At 35.1% G+C, this 22,508-nt stretch overlaps 2 protein-coding genes across 2 annotated transcripts; both read right to left on the reverse strand.

The window, feature by feature from the left end:
* Positions 1 to 7,123: 7,123 nt before the first annotated feature.
* On the reverse strand, positions 7,124 to 12,553 carry LOC123523320 (microfibril-associated glycoprotein 4-like). Its single transcript, XM_045301006.2, has one exon. The coding sequence runs from the start codon at positions 12,184 to 12,186 to the stop codon at positions 11,248 to 11,250; it is 939 nt and encodes a 312-aa protein (XP_045156941.2). The 5' UTR covers positions 12,187 to 12,553; the 3' UTR covers positions 7,124 to 11,247.
* A 3,397-nt stretch (positions 12,554 to 15,950) lies between these two features.
* LOC123523319 (techylectin-5A-like) lies at positions 15,951 to 17,646 on the reverse strand. The gene has a single exon (XM_045301005.2). The coding sequence runs from the start codon at positions 17,442 to 17,444 to the stop codon at positions 16,215 to 16,217; it is 1,230 nt and encodes a 409-aa protein (XP_045156940.2). The 5' UTR covers positions 17,445 to 17,646; the 3' UTR covers positions 15,951 to 16,214.
* Positions 17,647 to 22,508: the final 4,862 nt, after the last annotated feature.

A 22,508-nucleotide genomic window follows, 5' to 3' on the forward strand; every position in this document is an offset into this window, starting at 1 on the left:
TCATTTTTATAGGCCTACAATGTTTTCTGCGCAATATCATCGGAAATAGATTGTAGAAATAAATCTGGTATTTTTCACTGTGGAAATATCAGATATATTTCACTCTAATATTTCGGTAATTCCCTGAAAAACATGTTATAGTGTGAGGTATTTATATCGACCGAATAATGACTTATTTTTGTCCTTTAGGAGCGTCAGATTAGGTATTTATTTTCACATTTCGTGGAGAAATATTTTGACAGCTTGTAGGCATAGGAAATAGAGATCAATATAATTGCACCTTTTTCTAATCCTACCAGGTGTTCTGTATTATAAAAGTGCTTCTATTGTGACATTTTGATACAAGCAAAACTGTATTATCTTCACTATTATTTACTTACTGGTACTTCATTTTATTATTGGCTTGTTAAAAGTTTATTTTTTACCATATGTAAGTTGACAGAATCATAGGAACCATGTTTTGAGGGGTAAATCAAACACAAAAGAATAAATCCTAAATGTTTTTGTTGTGCAAAAAAGTATGATATTGTGTATAAAACAGTTTTCATTTTCCACTCAATTGTGTAATTGCAAGGGAAGTAAACTAATAGATATCTCTGATTATAAGTATTAGCCCAAGGCAATAGTTGTCATTCTTTGTGGATCACAACTTTAAATTAAAAATTAAAACTTCTGTTATTGATATTAACAAAACTATCATAAACTTCACATTTGTAAAATCATTTTTGGTTATTTCAAGGACTTGGAAATTAATTTCTAGACCTTATTTAATGTATTACTACCATTAAACATTTTAGGGTCTATCTCTACAGCTTGCGTGCCTGGAACATTTACTCTGAACTTACAAAAAATAAAAAAATTAAAAAATTAAAAAAAATAAACAGATACATGTTCAGGAACAATATTTCTCAACAATTATTTTTTATTTAAAGCTACAGTATTTTTACCCAATACACCTGAAACTCTGTTAAGGGTCGTTCTACATTCAGAAATATATCATCCATTAAATAGTTGATGCAAATTTCTTAACCACTGGTGTACCAATATTTGTACAACTATTATGATTACAAGCAGATTTTTTTTTACTTCTCTCCTGACTTCCGAGAAGCCCGTAATGCAATTTGTTTATTGCGTATCGCATATTCGCACATAAAGAACAGTAATATTCTTCCATTACCGGAATATAGGTGGCTGCCCCGCCATCTTGCCAAAGCCGCGTTAGGTGATGATATGGGGGATCGACAGCCTATATAGCAATCCTTATCTCACACCCTATAAACGACTGTAGCCCCCCTCTTCCTCTTGCGAGTGATCAAAACAATAAACAGACACGCGAAAGGTAAGAATCGTCTTCAAATTCATTATTTTGCTTTACACTGTATGTGTATTAAAGTTTAACGATAAGTCTAACATATATATGTGTATATGGTGATAAAATAAATGAAACTGACAGGTAATGTTTACAAAATGTTGACTGATCACACTCATTGCATGAAAATTCACTCGACCAAGCCACGAAACTGATGAATATCACGCCAAATTGATTTGTAATCCAATTATCCATGATGCTTTCTGTAATATGTATGCATACTCCATAAATATATGTAAATAAAATGTTTCGTATTTATTGCGTTTTTGAATGAAATTGATTTTTATCTAGTCTGTGTAAAAACATTAACTGTATGCCGACTTGCCAATTTTGATATTTGATCTGAACGCGTATTTGCGAGTGATACTGTATCCCATCTTGCGAGTACAGTAGGCGATTTATGTCCTTTAAAGGCGTAAATGAAATTTTAAAAAAATGCATACAAAATTGTCCCTTTTGATCAGTCGTCATGTTTATAATGTCATTTAATGTCGAACCCCTCGTGCGATGGGGGGTGGGGATGGAGTGTCTGTGACTCGCTATCCTACTTAATTAATTAATTAATTGAATGCTTCAGCGTCGTTTACATGCAAGTATTCAGTGTTGGTTTTACACACATGTCACAAACTGACATACGGGCCTCAATGTATCTGTAGTGTAAATACAGGTATTGCATCATCTTTTTGTAAATTTTTGAGTTATTGAGGTAAATGTCAGATTTTACGCATAAAATACCTCTCATTTTTTCTGTATTTCATAAGTTAAATTTCCATGTAAATTTTATTAAATTCGTTTCAGTAACAAGAAAGTTGGTATTTTATAAACTTCAGTAATTTATGTTTTTATCCCCAAAACTACTATAACGGGCCTTAAATTGTAAATTTCAATCCGCGCCAAAGTAGTCAGATTTCCCGGCTATATCGTGATTCCCGTGAAAATGCAAATAGTCAGAGTACATGCATAAGCCGTGAGTCCCATGAAATTTAGTATTTGGCGGGACATTACCCTACAAATAGACTGGACTAGATATGCCTAGTGCACGCCACTTTCGACATTAGACGAATTTACGTCAAATCGATATTATATTCATGCTAGCTTTTGTATTACGTTTATTTCGCATTGCATCGTATTAATTTGTGATTGTAAATAATAGCTGCAGTTTATCAATTCCTTATCTATAATTTTTCATCATAAACTTTTCATATCTTTTCCATACTTTAACTTTAGACTTGTTAGTAATTTTAGAAATAATGGAAGTAATAAGTGACGTATTTTAATCATGTGACGTATGAACTTAGTAGCACATATATTTTGTATAAGTAGCACGTATTATTTATGTGAGCCTACGGAGGTATGGTGTATCCAAAGGAGCAGTTTTATGCCCTGACTTATTTGTTTTGCTATGGTGCTTACCATATGTTATATATTTTAGCTTCTTCCACCAGACGACTTTTACCTGGTGATGATGTCACGACCCGGAAGTACAATACCCGAGGTTCATTTGTCTTCACTCGCGTGGATGTGATTTTCCCAGCGCAGGGCTTTTATCCCATGGTTGTGCCGTAAACCGCAAAGACAATGATTTTTGTGATCCACTGAAGTCAGCTCAGGGATGCAATCACCTACCATCATAGGGAGCCAAAACGCCCTCGTGAAATTATTACGCCCGACGTATAAACGCCCATAATCGATTTTAAAATAAATGAGATGAGACAGGAGGGGACTATAGGTTGACCCCCGTCTTTCTGTCCGTCTGCAACAAAATGATCCTCTGATTTTTTTTTTAAAAAAACTATTTCACCCGCAAGTATCCTGCGAATAAACGTATAAATAGAAAAGGATAACGAAAACATTACCGGAAAAGTCGATTAAGTCCTTATAAGTAATTCAGAGTTTACTTCATGGTAAACCAGTCAACATGATTCAAAAGTAGTACAACTATTTTGTCACGAATGGCCTAATGGTTTAGGCCTAACTAAACTAAAGGAACCAGCGTGAGAGCCATCTGGTCTAGTCGCGTAATGGCTGCCAGGTATTTGAACACTAATTTTTCACTTGGCATGGCAACAGAGGTCTAAATTGAGGCTAGTTTCTGTTTAAATTTCATTGTGGATGTATTGTTGACATTTTGGTAGGGCAAATGGGAGAGCAGGTTGTATTTGGTGAAGTCAAGCTCCATTTTAGTATGAGTAGTACTTCCAGGTCACAGCAGTGTGATTTTGATGTCAGTTTACAGTAAGTAAATGTGACCAGAGAAATCTCTCTTAGAAGATACATGACCCCTACTTTTCTCTTCATTTTATATCAGTTTTATCATAACTCTTTAAAATGAGGTAAGGATTTGTTCTCTGAAATGGGTCTAGCTATGTTTGGTAGCTCTTTGAAAAAGGTCAGTTTTATATAGAATATATAGGGAAAACTACTTAGGCTATTGTGACCTTTAACTACCCGATTCCCCCTTCCTCAATAATAACATAAACATGTTATTGTTACAAATACCGTGCGCAAGTGGTATATCCGTCATGATTACTACCTGTCAAGATTTACTGCTATTTCTCAGGTTAGAAATAACTTACACTTGATAGTGATAACACGTCAGGAATCTGTCCTTGCGGATTTGACCTGGTGACCTAGTTTTTGAGCACAGATGACCCAATATCAAACTCGTCCAAGATTCTATTGATGGTAACATTATGACCAGTTTCATTAAGATTGGACCAAAAGTGTGACCTCTCAGTGTTAACAGTCAAATTGTTGACGACGGACGGGGACGACGGACGACGGACACAGGGTGATCACAAAAGCTCACCTTGAGCACTTCTTGCTCAGATGAGGTAATAAACCCTCATTTTTTCCTCTAATGGCACTTCTGCTTGTAAAATGGGAACTTATTTCATTCGCAGAATGTATTTTCAGTAAAATAAGACAAGTTTCATGTTAAAGTTCGTGTGTTTATGGCAAATACAAAGACAAAACTAAAATAATGCTGTTTACTGTGCGACGCTGTCGAGAAAGCGATCCACAAAGGACTAGTGGATTCAGTCTGGCGCCGTTTCACTCCAAATCACCCCATTCACTGTTCATATTTTCATATCTTATTAATTGTAGTTGCGATTATATACTGGTTTCAATGGTTTGAAATTCTAGAAAGTATAGAATTGTATGCGACACATCGTCTAATTATGGTCTCATGATGGTGAACATTTATGCCAAGTTATTTCAAAATCCCTTAATGCATAAAGAAGTTACGGCACTGACACAAAAAAAAGCAGACCCTGTTTCACCTTTGTTACTTTAAAAAGAAAAAGGAAAATAATAAGATGGACATTAAGTACATACTGCCGATGTTTGTACGTAATCTTTGAGAGAGGTAGGTGTAATAGCATTGAAGTAATTGCACAGCCAAATATATGAGGACACATATATAAACAGACCTAACAGACAAACCGCATGTTGACTGCTATATTCCACCCTCCTTCAAACTTTGTTTGCGGGTTATAATTATGAAGAAGTACTACAGGAGCATAGGAAACGCCGATATTTTATAAAGAAGTCACTCACAAACAGGCATACAGTCTTTTTACGAAACTCGCAAGGACTTGTACAGTATTTAAGCAAGCATGCATACAATCAGGAAATAACACCGAATCTTCTTTCATTGACGGTTATAAACAAATTGGAGAATTTATCAATGATTTGATTTTATTTTACCAAACTAGTATTGTTTCTTTATCCATGAAACAGTGAAATTTACATTTAGGTCATTCTTCAAGCAAGAAAATAAGTACTTTTGACGCCGACAATGTACAATTCTGGGCAAAATCAGTGATCAATCGAGTTTTTTTGCTATAATTCTACCTGTCATCAGACTAACACATTATATACAGAAACAAATCATGCCCAGCTTCCAATAAAATGTAAATATACATACCTTCAAAGCAAATCAGTCACTTTAAAATGTTGTTTTTTTAACTTTTAGCTGTCAGTTTATTGTTTTGATCACTCGCAAGAGGAAGAGGGGGCTACAGTCGTTTATAGGGTGTGTATCTAGTACGTGGCCGATCAACAGAATCATGCAGTTTTGTAAAAAAAAAAAAAAAAAAAAAAAAAAAAAGAAAAAGAAAAAAAGAGGGCCATGATGGCCCTATATCGCTCATCAGAGTTGATCTGGCCTACTGATCTAGTTTTTGACTCCTACTGACCCAGTTTCGAATTTAACCTAGAGATCATCAAGACAAACATTCTGACCATGTTTCATAAAGCTTGAGTCACAATTGTGACCTCTAAAGTGTTCACAAGTTTTTCCTTTAATTTTATCGAGTGACCTAGTTTCTGACCCATCCCACATAACCCAGATTCAAACCTGACCTAGAAGTCATCAATACAAACATTCTGACCAAGTTTCATAAATATTGGGTCACAACTGTGGCCTCTGGAGTGTTCACAAGCTTTTCCTTTGATCTGGCCTACTGACCTAGTTTTTGACCTCACATGACCCAGTTTCGAAATTAACCTAGAAATCACTAAGACACATATTCTGGCCAAGATTCATAAAGATTGGGTCACAACTGTGGCCTCTAGAGTGTTCACAAGCTTTTCCTTTGATTTGACCGGGTGACCTAGTTTTTGACCCCACATGACCCAGATTCAAACATGACCTTTAGCTTATCAAGACAAACATTCTGACTAATTCTCATGAGTTTCAAACTTAAATTGTGGTCTCTAGAGTGTTGACAAGATTTTCCTTTAATCTGGCCTAGTGACTAACATTCTGACTAAGTTTCATAAAGACTGGATTACAAATGTGGCCTCTAAAGAGTTGACGCACGACGGACGCCGACGGACGCCGGACAATGACCGGTCACTATAGCTCACCTTGAGCACTTTGTGCTCTGGTGAGCTAAAAAAGAAACAGCGTAAGAGACTCCGCTACGAGGTTCTATTTGGACTATCCTTGTTTCGCCCCTTCTCTCTGTAGTTTGATAAGGGCCACATAGTCTTGTTCCCATCATACTATGTATTTTAGTTAACCAAACAACAGTGATCAAGGGGCAGGTAATCCAGACTAAGTGCGACATAATATCTGATAAGGAAACAGGATGCGATAGTTCGATGACGGGGTAAAGGCTCGAAGACAATATCGTACATTTGTATCGTTCTTTTTCTAGTTTTCACATAGTCTTATCGCCCCCATGATCTATGGGCGAAATCACTTTCGTGCTGAATCAGTGGTTATCCTATAAAATTAACGACCGTGGAAAAAATTGAAAACATTAAAACTAGGGCACAACTGCAAAGGGAAAATACTACCAGCTAAAAGTTCGGTGAGTAAATCATCCACCTGTCTTACAGAAGAACAATGTATGTACCACAGAGCCTGTCATGCCTAAAACAATACCGAGGTGGGGTACCTTGGTCTTCCTCCACTATCAAAAGCTGGTAAAAGTTGAATTCTACACCCAAAACGAGGTTTCAAACATACATCAGTAAGGGACAAGTAATTCATAGTCAGAGACCTTAATAACTGGGCCACTTAGACCTACATGTTCGATGTTGTATAAGATTTTTGTAGTTGGATATGGAAGAACTTTGTAATATTACTTCTGATAAGACCATATATTAGTCTACTTTGGTTGAACATAAGGGCTTTGGCGATCATGTGCTACGGAAGCTCGTGAGAAACTAAAGAACTTGGAATTGTCAACAAATAAAGTAAAGCAGTCACTTCTATACAGAAAATGTTTTGATAAAATTTTATTTGCGGACAAAAATTTACCTGCTCAGTTTCAAAGAGAGTACGTAAAATATTTGCTGTTCCATCCACACAGCGCATCTAATCGTACATTTAAACAGACATTGAACTGTCTAAAAGCTGGGATTTTTTTTTTCGATTTCATACGAATGGAATGGATTCAAGGGTCTTGCTTTTGCGCAACCGAAACGGCCTGTGGTATTTAGGGAATTCTGGAGAAATGATAGCAGAAGCCCACTCTGAACATTCTAAAATGACTTAAAACCGTTCTTAGAGGTGTACCAAACCCAAATTTCATATTTGAATGTATGAACAATTACTACATATGAATTTTAATATAAGATGAACGTGTTTATGTGTATTAACAATACGATGCATTATGTTATAGATGGTATACACTTGTTGTATAGCTTTATTTATTGTGATCAGGCTATTGACGGTACAGGTCTACAGTATTGACTTTGAACGTAAATGGGCATACTATTAAGCAGACTTTGGGGAGTTGGAAGGGGAATTTTGGCTTAGAAACGATAACATACATATTCGTATGTCATATGAATTGGTACGGAAGACTTTGGGGGTGACAAAGCCTATGCAAAATATAGTTACCATGTCAGAGACGAATATAAAAAAAAACACCTGTGTTTATCGAAAAGATCTCATCAGAAATTTGTCTTCTACGCAGTTACAGAAATATCTTTTTTATTGTGCAGCAGATCAATAACAGCAAAATGTTTGATAAACGGGTTTTCTTTTACACTACTTTAATTAAGATAACAATTTTATTTTCTGAAGGATACATACTAATCGTACAAATACAAATATCATACAACTTATTTCCAGTATGGCCTTCAATTATAGAAGTCTTAAAAGCATAATATACAAAAAATGTAAATATAACAGTAGTAACTATGTTAAATTAAAATGACCAATGACTGTAAAAAATACGGCCTCCTACTGAGGTTCGTGCTATTTTTACTGTCTGAAAAGTATACAGAATGTCCGATTTAGAGGCAGTTCATTTATAAGTGGTCACTCAGATTCTGATCATATAATGGACATGTTCGCATAATCTTATTACAATGGGCGTTTGTTTTTAAATATGTTTTTTTTTAATTTCATATTCTATACTGCTGCCCCGCTGCTTTGATAAACATATTACAAGTTTTACACTCGTCAAAGAATAGCATTTATAGTAACATGTGAAGCCGAGATTAGAAATGCAAGTTTGTAAAATTGTTATTACCTCCCTTTTTTATAACTTTGATAGAATGGAAATACATGGATTACGAAATTACATGTGGTGTTAAAACTTGTCGTTTGGTTCAGATTATTGAACCATCTCGACATTTGTCAACTTGAAATGGAAAACTTGAAAATATACGTATAGTGAATCCAGAATAAATACTTGGAAAAATAAATGATCCAACGAAACTAACAGAGTAAACAAAAAGTGAAAAATACCATGACATGTCTTGAACATCGGGGAACTCAAGCAAAGACTTTTTCCGGTCAAAAATTCATAAATCTGTTGAGCCATTTTTTAAGTTGAAATTAACTCTATATGTATACAGTTACAGACAGAAAGGGAAAATGGCTACACTGGAGAATGTCAAGACATTTTTTTTTTGCTTGTTTGTTTTGAGTTTAACGCCGTTTTTCAACATAATTTTAGCTACGTAATGACGGAAAGTTGACCTAACCAGTGTTTCTGGATCCTGGATCCTGTACCAGAACAAACCTGTTCTCTGCAAGGAACTGTCAACTTCCCAACATGAATCAGAGGTAGAGAACGAACGATTTCATACACAATCGTCACGGAGAACATATGCCTCGCCCGGGGACCGAACTAACGACCCCGCGATCCGTAGATCTGCGCTCTCCCTATTGAGCTAAACGGACGGGCTGTCAAGACTTTCAAAAGCTGAGTGGTTTGAGTAATCGACTTAGAATCACTTGCCCATGACGCGTCATTTAGTGCTCTCCCTTTCGATAAAATGCCATTTTGAATTATGAAATGTTCGTTACAACGAAGACTGTACTCGACAGGGTCTTTTCTTTACGTATTCGCTCGCCCGCTTGCTTCATCTTCTGTTTGAAAACTTTCCAAGGAACTATATAAGGAGTTTTAAGTATTCTTATTATACTTACATTATACTTATAATTATACATAAGAATATACAGATATTTAATATTCTCCTTGCCACAAATCTTGTGACGGTGTCAAAACATTTAGCCAGGATAAGCAATATGAGATGATAAAACATGTAATGACTCAATGTTATACTACCGATAACATTTTCAAACTATTCAAGTTTTTCAATGTCTCATGTCTCATGAATACTAAAACGAACAATAACTCTGTGTCATGCCTATTATTATCCCCCGACGAAAGTTGGAGGGATATAGTTTTGGCGTTGTTCGTCCGTCCGTCCTTCGGAGCTCACATTTGCATACTTAGGTGGCTATAGGAACAATAGGTAACAGTACTTTTTCTTTGATGTCATTCATTCCGTAAGGCTTTTATGTGACTATTTTCTCTTACGTGGCTAAAAGAACAACAGAGAGAACAAAAGAGTAGCCACATAAGTATCCATATGTAGGAACGTCCGTCCGTCCGTCAAATTTCAGTCAGATTGCCCTAGTAACACCAGAGTTATGGCCCTTAGAAGTTTCTAATGTTAACTATATAGTGTACCATAAATAAGGCAATTTCTGCATCATAACTTTTGATATATTTGACCTAGAACTATGAAACTTAAACAGAATTTAGATCACCATAATGTGTATGTGTACACACAATTTTGTTTGGATTTATTTTGTAACTTCAGAGTTATAACCCTTTAATTGTATAAAAATCCACATATTTGTACATAACGAACTTACCATTAGGTAGAATTTCATTAAATTTCTTTCCTTTTTTTCCATGAACATTTATTGTAAACATGTGAAGTTATGTACCCACACCTGGTCACCCCCTTACCATGGCAATTTCTACAACATAACTTTTGATATATTTGACCTAAAACTATGAAACTTAAACAGAGCACCATAATGTGGTGAGTATATTTGACCTAGAACTATGAAACTTAAACAGAATTTAGATCACCATAATGTGTATGTGCGCACACAATTTTGTTTGGATTTATTTTGTTACTTCAGAGTTATTGCCCCTTAATTGTATAAAAATCCACATATTTGTACATAACAAACTTACCATTTGGTAGAATTTCATTGAATTTCTTTCATTCTTTTCCATGAACATTTATTATAAACATGTGAAGTTGTGCACCCACAACTGGTCACCCCCTTACCTTACCTTGGTCACTCCCCCTCCCAACCCCCCTTTTTAATTTTTCATCAATATTTATAATCAACATGTGAAGTCTTGTGTCTTCACCCGTTCAACCCCTCTTACTTGATTGTGTTCTTTAAGTTCATATGCACATGTTAAACAGCAACACTTGGTGCAAAACCACTCAAAGACAATAATTCGTTCCAGTTAAACTTCAAGCTCACATTTCAATTAACTGCATTTAATTTTAAAAGCTATGCTTATTACAGTAAGCATTCCATTCAAAATAAATTCTTTAGTCAGGATCAAAGTATCATACATTTATTATGTACTCTTTAGTTAAATATTTGTTTTCTGTTAAACTGATTTTGTCTAATGAAATTATTTGCTTCTTAGTAACATCCTTAACTTTTTGCCGGATATATATTTTTGCCATTCCTCACCACATACCCTTTCGGCGGGGGATACCAATTCATCGAATTTGCTTGTTTAAATCCTACTTTTTAACATATTTGTAAATATCACTGAATGTACATGTAGTAACTACATGACAATTTTATGAAATAGAAGTCCGTTTTAGTGGAAACTATGCTTTAAACGAAGTCAACTTTTACATTGTTAAAATCTTGTGGTATTCAAAACGTTTGTCAGTCCGGGACAAGCCAAAGCGTCTAAAACATACGATTAGTCATAAATTTGATGGAAGACACTTTGTGAATCCATCACCTAATATAAAATGAAATTTATCTATTTTGGCCATGTCATTTACACTCGAATTAGGTAAAATATCCGAGTGTAGATATTCCGCATTGATAATGAAGTATCAAACTTTTACCGAAGCTTCATTTCCACGTGTTTCAGAGAGTATGTATATGTACCTTTCCAGTAATACCAGTTAATGCCCTTGCTTCCAGGGGAGTCAGCACCATGATAATAAAATCCATTTAGATTTGAATCATGACAATTTGAATACCACCACGCACCTCTATAGTTCTTAGCACAGTTTTCGGTATACCAATCATTATCACTGTCTGTCGTAGAGAATTCCCTCCCATTATGCATGTTGATGAGAGAGTCTCCCGCATCACCGCTGTAACCGCTTACTTCAATGGCGTAGTTGTCCGACTCTGATTTTATTCTGAAACTCCTGTATTTTGCATATGCCTTGTTTCCCTCAAAGTCTTCCATATCGATTCGTAACTCATGATTCCCAGTTGCTGTTAGCAAATGTATGTTGTCGTTTCCAAGCCAGAATTCGCCTTCCAAATCCCCAAAACCTGCTTTGTAGTCTGCCCATTTACGTTCAAAGTCCACAGACCCGTCTTTCCGACGCTGGAATACCGTCCATCCTCCGCCGTCGGTAACCTGATCACAATAAACTCTAAGACCATTCTGTAGAACATAAACACCACTTTTTTGCTGTTTTAAATGCGTTGGGTCAGAGCATGACAAAATTGTTTCCACTTGTGTTTTCATTTCTTGATATTTAAGACTCTTGTTATACTCACTTAGTTGAATTGTTAATGAGTCAATTTTATTCATTAATGCCTGTTCTTGTTCTTTCCTTGTTTCTAACTCAGACTTGAGTGATTCTATCTCACTTGCCCATTGTTTCTCTATCTGACTTGCCCATTGTTTCTTCATGTTCTCCACTGTTGTGTCCAACAATTCTTTATTTACCAACGTTGCCATTTCGTTTTCCAATTCTTGTATTTTGTTTTGTAACTGCACTGTATTGTTTGTAATATTATCTGCAACAGATTTCACCATATTGTTCAGTATCTCTCTACTTTTAATGTTTTCAAGTTTTTCCGCAGCCGCCCCTTTTAGAAGATAATCAGCAATTCATTTGCTCTTTATTCCATTTACTATTTCCATCTTTCTCTCGTTGTTAGAGTTGTCCTTTTTTATATTTAACATGTTCATTTTGTTGTCTAATGCATACATCTTGCTGAATATTTCCGCGAGATCGGCACGTCGCAACTTGCTAATAGCTTCAAGTCTGCTTTCTACACTATCCACCCTTTCCAGAGCGTATTTCACACTAAATGATGAACAATGCTTTAATGTTAGCAACGACAAACACAGATTAAGAAATAGACGATCCATCTTCTGTCAAACAATACTACCCATTTGATCCAATTATAAAATGTATTATAAAAATTTGTGAAGTACAACAAAATGTGTTTTCCACACTGCTTGAAATACTTAATTATATATACGTATTTCGTGGAGGAGGTTATGAACCCAAGTTAATTAGTTAAGAGTTCTTTACTTTTTGTTAATTTTCTCAAGCGATTTAGCCAATTAGATATAAAAATTGAGAGGGCACTTTCATAATATGACATACATGTACTTCTTACTCTTTAAACTCTTATACTATATAAGAATCTGTTTGTCGATATCGTATACACCAGAAAACTGTTTGTTGCTAACAGAAAATAGTTTTCGTATCAAGAAATGCAAACTCATTTCGCACCAAAAATCAAGAAATTTTACATGTATTTTAATATCAAAATTATATTTTTACATCTGGAATCCCTTCTACACTGGTGTATTTTCATAAAAAAGCTTTAACAAAATTTGCAACTGGGCATTGAAGTAAAGTTTTTTCTCAAATATCATTCACTTGCCCAAAAGACGGCCAGTCATTGATAAGGAAATATATTTTCAAAACTAATTGCAGACCTGGAAGCAATGCACATGTCAAAATGTTGATTTCCATCTTGCAAATGGTTCATTATCACAAGGGCAACAAAAAGTCAAAAGTCTTTTTGGCCTTTTTTCTCAGAAAACATTATCCTTGTAATAAATTGAGGTGGTTCCGTTTGGACCATCGTTGTTTCGCCACATCTCTTTGTAGTTTAAATAAGGGCAACATAATATGAAGGGGAACTTGGGTGCAAGGGCGAAAAAAGGGAAATACGGTGGATTCAGGTTATAACACACTAAATAGTTGTTGCTCTTTATTCTATATAAAATTGACCTATTTCAATGACCGCAGCACACATCAGGACCCATTTTAAATTTCTGTAACTTACATTTTCTTGAAGAATATTATCAGTGCTAACTAAAAATCAAAAGAAAAGTGGGGGTTATGTTTGATACAAGAAAAATAATTTCAGTCAAACACACAAACTGCAAAATCAGCTAAAAAATGAGACCCCAAATTATACTGGTGGCGTATGATCTAAGTTTCCATGAAAAATTTTGTCATGTTGTTATTTCATTATGAAAATGCTACCTACATGTCAAGCATAGATCTGTCATGTGATTTTAGCAACAACAAAATGCAAAGAAAATAAGGAAAATAGCTCTACAGAGCAAAAGAACTGAGGACTATTTGTATCCGCCATTATGCGACTACCATTTTTTTCGCGCCATTTTTCTATTAAGTGTCTGTATGCCTTCAAAGGCTCGAAGTCAATATCGTCCTTTTGCACCGTGATTTTGCATAGTATTATCGCAATATCGGCCCCATGACCTAGGGGCGAAATTACTTTCGTGATAATGTGCTGAATTTCTTAAAAAAGTAACGACCGTGGAAAAACTTGAAAATATTAAAACAATGGAAACTACTGCAAAGGGAAAATACTACCTAATAAAGCTTTCGTTAGTAAATCATCCAGCCGTCTTACAGAAGAACGGTGTATGTACCACGGAGCCTGCCATGCCTGAAACAATGCCGAGGTGGGGTACCTTGGTCTTCCTCCACTATCAGAAGCTGCAAAAAATGCGATTTCTACATCAGAAACGAAGTTTCAAACCCACATCAGTGAGAGACAAGTAATTCGAAGTCGGCGACCTTAATCACTGGGCCACTAAGACTTTCATGTCCTGGATGTTGTATAAGAAAATTTTAGTTGGATATGGAAGAACTTTGTAAGATTACTTCTGATAAGGCCATATATTAGTCTACTTTGGTTGAACATGAGGGCTTTGGCGGTTGTGCTAGGGCTAAAGAACGTTAAGCGTGATAATGTTGCACAATGATTTATTGCTTTGTCTTGAGACTCATTGTAGGTCAAATCTGAGATTCGAATTGTCAGCAAGTAACTCTGTATAGAAAAGGTTTAGATAAAATTTAAATATTTACGGATGTTTTATTTGTGAACAACAAATTGCCCGAAGAGTATACGCATATACGTTTAATATTTGCTTTTCCATCCACACAGAGCATCTAGTCAAACATTTAAACAAAGATTGAACTATCCAAAAGCTGGGACTTTTCTTTCGATATCATACGTACAGAAATATCTTCTTTTTTTGTAAAGCAGGTCAGTAGCAGCAAAACGTTTGGTAAACGGGTTTTAACACTACTTTAACTTAAAATAACCAACGACTGCTAAAAAGACGGCCTCCTACTGAGATTCGGGCTATTTCTACTTTCGGAAAAGAATGCAGAATGTCCGATTTCGAGGCAGTTCATTTAAAAATGGTCTTTCAAATTCTGATCACATAATGGACATGTTCGCATAATCTTACTACAATGGGCGTTTAGTGCATATTGCATTTTTAGAATTTATATGTTTTTTTTGTTTTTTTTTTTTTTTGATGTTGTTGTTTTTTAAATTTCATTTTCGATACTGCTGCACCGTTGCAATAGAGATTTCAAGCCTAAGTACCAGTTTGATAAACATATTTTGCGCAAAGAATGATACTGACGTAAGACCGACTGCATTACACTTGTCAAAGAATAGCATTAATAGTAACATGTGAAGCCGAGATTCATTAGAAATGTAAGTTTGTAAAATTGTTTGAATTAACTTGATAGAACAGAAATAAATGGATTAAGAAATTAAAACTTGCCGTTTGGTTTAGATTATTGAACTATCTCGACATCCATCAAATGAAAATATAAAATTTGAAAAAAACATATGTATAGTGACTCCAGAAAGAAAGATTTCAGACACAATCGTCACGGAGAACATACGCCTCACCCCGGGGACCGAATTCACGACCCCGCGATCCGTAGATCTGCGCTCTCCCTATTGAGCTTAATGGACGGACTGTTCAGACTTTCAATGGTTTGAGTAGTCGACTTCATTTAGTGCTCTCCCTTTCGATAAAATAGCATTTTGAATTAGGAAATGTTTGTTACGACGAAGATTGTACTCGAACGGGTCTTTTATTTATTTTCAGTTGAATACAATTTAGCTTACCCGCTTGCTTCATCTCCATTTTGAAAATTTTCCGAGGAACTATTTAAGTTCTTAATTAATATACTTATATTATATTTATAATTATACAGATATTTAATATTCTCCTTGCCACAAATCTTGTAACGGTGTCAAAACATTTAGCCAAGCTAAGAAAACATTAAATGACTTGGTTACTTCGTAAATGTCATACTACTGGTAAAATTTCAAACTATTTTTTTCAATGTCTCATGTCTCATGAATATTAAAACGAACAATAATTATGATTATGTCATGCCTATTATTTAAATTTTACATTTGAACATATTTGTAAATATCACTGAATGTACATGTAGTAACTACAGGACAACTTTATGAAGTCCATTTTACTGCAAACTATGCTTCAGGCGAAGTCAACATTTCCATTGTTAAAATCATGTGGTATTTACAACGTTTGTCAGTCTGAGACCAGCCAAAGCATGTAAAACATCCGAATAGTCATATATTTGATGTTAGAAACCTTATGAATATGTCACCTGTTACAGCAATTCTGATATAAAATAAATTTCATCTATTTTTGCCATGTCATTTACACTCAAATCAGGTAAAATATCATATCCGAGTGTAGATATTCCGCATTTGTAATGAAGTATCAAACTTTTACCGAAGCTTCATTTCCACGTGTTTCAGGGAGTATGTATGTGATCTTTTCCAGTGAAACCAGATAATGCCCTTTCCACGAGGGGAGTTAGCACCATTATAATAAAATCCATTTATATTTGAATGATGGCATCCCGATAAATACCACCACGCACCTCTATATTCCTTAGCACAGTCTGTGGCATATCTACCTCGGTCTATCGTAGAAAATTCACTCCCATTATGAAACCTGAGAGAGTCGCCTGCATCACCGCTGTAACCGCTTACTTCAATGGCGTAGTTTTCCGACTCCGACTTTATTATGAAACTCCTGTATTTTGCATATGCCTTGTTTTCCTCAAAGTCTTCCATATCGATTCGTAACTCATGATTCCCAGTTGCTGTTAGCAAATGTATGTTGTCGTTTCCAAGCCAGAATTCGCCTTCCAAATCACCAAAACCTGCTTTGTAGTCTGTCCATTTGCGTTCAAAATCCACAGACCCGTCTTTACGACGCTGGAATACCGTCCATCCTCCGCCGTCAGTAACCTGATCACAATAAACTCTTAGACCATTCTGTAGAATATAAACACCACTTTTTTGCTGATTTAATTGCGTGGGGTTAGAACATGACAAAATTGTTTCCACTTGTTTCTCCTTTTCTTGATACTTAAGACTCTTGTTATATTCACTTAGTTGAATTGTTAATGAGTCAATTTTATCCATTAATGCCTGTTCTTGTTCTTTCCTTGTTTTTAACTCAGTCTTGAGTGATTCTATCTCACTTGCCCATTGTTTCTTCATGTTCTCCACTGTTGTGTCCAACAACTCTTTTTTGTTTTCCATTTCATATATTATGTTTTGTAACTGCACTATATTGTTTGTACTATTATCTGCAACAGATTTCAACATATTTGTCAGCATCTCTCTTGTTTTAATGTTTTCAAGTTTTTCCGCAGCCGCCCCTTTTAGAAGATAATCAGCAATTCCTTTGCTCTTTATTCCATTTACTACTTCCATCTTTCTCTCACTGTTAGGGTTGTCCTTTTTCGTATTTAACATGTTCATTTTGTTGTCTAATGCATACATCTTGCTGAATATTTCCGCGAGATCGGCACGTCGCAACTTGTTAATCGCTTCAAGTCTGCTTTCTACACTATCCACCCTTTCCAGAGCGTATTTCACACTAAATGATGAACATTGATTTAATGTTAGCAACGACAAACACAGGCTCAGAAATAGACGATCCATCTTCTGTCAAACAATACTAACCGTTTGTTCAATTACAAAATGTATTATAAATCATGTGAAGTACAACAGCCACACAACTTCGACCACGTGTTTTTCCACACTATTTGAAATACTTAATTATTATGTATTTCGTTGCGGAGCAATTGGTCCCAAGTCAATTTGTTGAAAGTTCTTTACTTTTTGTTAAAGTTCTCAAGCGATTTAGTCAATTTTATATAAAAATTGAGACCGCACTTTCATAATGTGACATACATGTACTATTTACTCGTTAAACTCATATAATATATATAAAGCTGTTTGTCGATATCACATACGCATGTACATCAAGAAATAATTTTTTATCAGAAAAATTGTTTGTTGCCAACAGAAACTAGTTTTAATATCAAGAAATGCAAACTCATTTCACACCAAAAATCAAGAAATTATACATGTATTTTAATATCAAAAAATCTATTTTTACACCTGGAATTCCTTCTACACTGGTGTATTTTCATTAAGAACACTTTTTTATTAAGAACATTGATTTTTATAACAGAAAATCTTTTTTTATATCAGAAAATCCATTATTTTGGTAAAGAAAAATGGACATGATTTTTTTATATTGAGAAAGGGCATTTTTTAGATTTTAAATGTTTAAAAACCTACCTCAAACTAGTGAACTACTGACCTACTGACTATACTCACACCCGACCCCGTGCTCCCCTACACGCACACACACAAACAAATGTGCGTACGCACGCACACATATCCTTAATGAAAATATGTATAATACAGCTATACTATAAGTTTTCAAGACAGGTGGAGACATTAGGCCCTTCTTGAAATATTGTGTTTTCACAAATTCATCTGCAAACGTTTGCAGTCAATATCTTTTTCAGTACAGTTTTAAAAACATAAAGAAATTAATAACTTTCACTAAAGAAACAAAGTAAATATATCAATTACTGTGCATACTGCTACATTAATTCAATAAAATGTGTAGACATGAAACAAAGGTCTTGGTCTAATATATGGCACTATATATTGTAACTAGATACTTTTATTCTCAGTTTTTTATGCAAAGCATGTATAACTACTATCATGGAGCAGTGTTGTTAATAATTACTTGCAATAGTAATGCATTAAATTAGCATTACTTGGAAAAAGATGGCATTAAATTAGCATTAGCATTACTCATTTTTATCAAAATAATGCATTAAATTAGCATTACATAGGGTGCATTAGCATTAGCATTACCATTACTTTTTGAGGATCATTGCATGTTATTATCACATACACTGTTTTTCATTAAATCATTTTAGTTTACCTAGGTCTAGGTCGTCTACATGAATAGTTAAATACGTGTATGACTTCCTGTGTATTATTTTTTTTCCAGTGATACAAAAAATAATGCCTAAGTAATGCTAAGCATTAGCATTAGCATTACTTACTTTGGCATTAAATTAGCATTATTTTCAATGCTAAAATTGTGGCATTAATCATTGCTTGGCATTATTTGAAAAAAATAATGCATTACTAATGCATTACCATTAGCATTAGCATTACTACAACCCTGTCATGGAGACACTAAAGAATAGCCGAACTGACTCTGTATACATTATTTGATACAATATCAGTGTTTCTCGAAGGTCACAATAGCCTAAATAGTTTTCCGTATATATTCTATATAAAACTGACCTTTTTCAAAGAGCTACCAAACATAGCTAGACCCATTTCAGAGAACAAATCCTTACCTCATTTTAAAGAGTTATGATAAAACTGATATAAAATGAAGAGAAAAGTAGGGGTCATGTATCTTCTAAGAGAGATTTCTCTGGTCACATTTACTTACTGTAAACTGACATCAAAATCACACTGCTGTGACCTGGAAGTACTACTCATACTAAAATGGAGCTTGACTTCACCAAATACAACCTGCTCTCCCATTTTTCCTACCAAAATGTCAACAATACATCCACAATGAAATTTAAACAAAAACTAGCCTCAATTTAGACCTCTGTTGCCATGCCAAGTGAAAAATTAGTGTTCAAATACCTGGCGGCCATTACGCGACTAGACCAGATGGCTCCCACGCTGGTTCCTTTAGTTTAGTTAGGCCTCGAAGTACGTAATGTTTTTATCAAAATGGACGATCATTTGGCTGATACCTCAACAGTGTTTTTAAATTTCAAATTGGTCATTTCGTCCCCCACTTTTCGGACCCTCCTTTTTAGTCTTATTTTTTGTCAATGTCTCCTAGATTATGATTAATATAATGATGATGTAAAATATGTGTTCTGTAAAATATGCTCTATATATTTTTACATATTTGAACATTTTTACTTTAAAAACTACATTTTGTTTAGCTTTTATAAATACCCGATCTATGTAAAGTGTATTAACATTTCGTAGCTTAAAGTGTGGCCGTTTATCTTTTTTAAAAAATACTTCTTGCTTTTAACTGGCACGATGTACTTGGTGTGTTTTAGGGGAAAGACTTTGGTGCGAAAAATGTGAGACATTTCTTCGGGTAGAGGAAAAACTACCGTTTCCCACGCCGTTGCTCGCTTGTTGTGCGTAAACGGTTTGCAACTGGGCTTTGAAGTAAAGTTTTTCTGATAAGGAAATATTTTTTTCAAAACAAATTGCGGAACTGGAAGCAATGCACATGTCAAAATGTTGATTTTCACCTTGCCAATGGCTCATTGTCACCGGGGCCAAAAAAATCAAAATGTCTTTTTGGCCTTTTGTTCCAGAAAACATTATCCTTGTAATAAATTGAGGTGTATATGGCTCGCGGACCCATACTATATCCTAGATACGTTACTTCCACCTGTGTCTCATAGCATTTCCTTAACCAACTGACAAAACAACAGAATCCTGCAGCTTTGTTAAAACAACAACAGAGTAAGATAGTTCGCTACGATGTTAGGGCCATTGTTGTTTCGCCCCATCTCTTTGTAGTTTGATAAGGGCGACATATATGATGAGGAAACACGATGCACGATGCAAATAGAGAAATATGGTGGACTGAAAGGCTCGAAGTCAATATCTTACTTTTGCATCGTGTTTTCACACAGTACACTATATTATCGCAATATCGCCCCCATGATATAAGGGTGAAATTACTTTTGTGATATCGTGCTGACTATCTTGTAAAAGTAGCAGCCGCAGAAAAACATTAAACCTAGAGAAACTATTGCAAACGGAACTAAAGGTTAGGTGAGTTAATCATCCAGCTGTCTTACAGACGAACGATGGATGTACCCAAGAGCCTGCCATGCCTGAAACAATGCGAAAGAGATAGAAATTCCTAGGTCTTCCCTTGGAAAGGTCGAATTCTACACCCAAAACGAGGTTTCAATTCCACATAAGTGAGGAACAGTAATTCGAAGTCAGCGACCTTAATCACTGGGCCTCTAAGACCTACATGTGCGATGTTATATAAGAAATTTTGCAATGGGATATAGCAGAACTTTGTAATATACTTCTGATAAGACCATATATTAGTCTACTTAGGTTGAATGTAGGGGCATTGGCCATTGTGCTACATAAGCTAATGAGAAACTAACGGATGTTTTTAAGCAAACAATCAGGCTTTGGGGATTTGGAAGGAGAATTTTGGCTCAGAACCGATTATATACATTTTCGTCTTTCAACTTGGACTTATAACTTACGAACTTATACGGAAGACTTTTGGGGAACGAAGTCTTCGCAAAGTACAGTTACAAAGTCATAGCCGGATAACTACGCCATTGATAAAAGCGTTTACAGCGGTTATACGGGCGACACTTCCAATAATCATAATGGGTTAGGATTAGGGTTAGGGTTAATGTCATTGATGTGTTAAAGGTAGTATACAGGGGGCATCGATAGTTTATCGAAAAGATCTCATAAGAAATTTATCTTCAAATAAGACAATCACCCGCTCGCAGTTACAGAAATATCTTTTTTATTGTGCACCAGGTCAATAACAGCAAAATGTTTAGTAAACAAGTTTTTAAAATTGCTTTAACTTAAAATGAACAACGACTGTTAAAATGTGGCCTCCTGCTGAGATTGGGGCTGTTTTTACTTTCTGAAAAAAATACAGAATATCCGATTTCGAGGTATTCATTTAGATGTGGTCATTCAAATCCTGATCATACAATGGACATGTTCACATAATCTTATTGTAATGTGTGTTTAAAGCATGTTATATTCTTAAAATATGTTGTTGTTGTTTTTTATTTCATTTTTATACTTCTGTCCCGCTGCGAAATAGCTTTTAAGCGTAAGTATCAGTTTGATAAACATATTTTGCGCAAACAATGATTTTAACTTAAGACCGACTGCATTACACTTGTTAAAGATTAGCATTAACAGTAACATGTGAGGCCGAGATTAGAAATGCAAGTTTGTAAAATTGTTATTACCTCCCTTTTAACTAACTTTGATTAAATGAAAATAAAAGGATTAAGAACCTATATGTAGTGTTAAAACTTGCCGTTTAGTTCAGATTATTGAACTATCTCGACATCTGTCAAGTGGAAATGTAAAGCTTGAAAATACATATGTATAGTGAGTACTGAATAAATACTAGGATAGTAAATCAAACGAAACTATTAGAGTAAACAAAAAAGTGAAAAATATCATGAATTCTTGCATGTATGTGACTGACAACATTCAAACTTGAGTACGGGGACTCTCAAGCATAGACTTTTTAGTTCAAGAATTCATAAATATGTTGAACCGTTATTTTTAAGTTGAAATAAACTCTACATGTAGTTACAGGTATAAAGGGAAAATGGCTACACTGGAGAATGTCAACACTTTGTTTGTTTGTCTTGAGTTGAAAGACGTTTTTTCAATAAAATTTCGGGTATGTAATGGCGGAAAGTTAACCTAACCAGTGTTTCTGGATCCTGTACTAGGACAAACATGTTCTCCGCAAGTAACTGCCAACTTCTCAACTTGAATGAGAGGTGGAGGACGAATGGTTTCAGACACAATCGTCAGGGAGAACATATGCCTGGCCCGAACTCACGACCCCGCGATCCGTAGATCTGCGCTCTCCCTATTGAGCTAAACGGGCTTTCAATAGTC

This window comes from Mercenaria mercenaria, chromosome 3, assembly GCF_021730395.1.
Source record: "Mercenaria mercenaria strain notata chromosome 3, MADL_Memer_1, whole genome shotgun sequence".
Classification (NCBI taxonomy): Eukaryota; Metazoa; Mollusca; class Bivalvia; order Venerida; family Veneridae; genus Mercenaria; species Mercenaria mercenaria.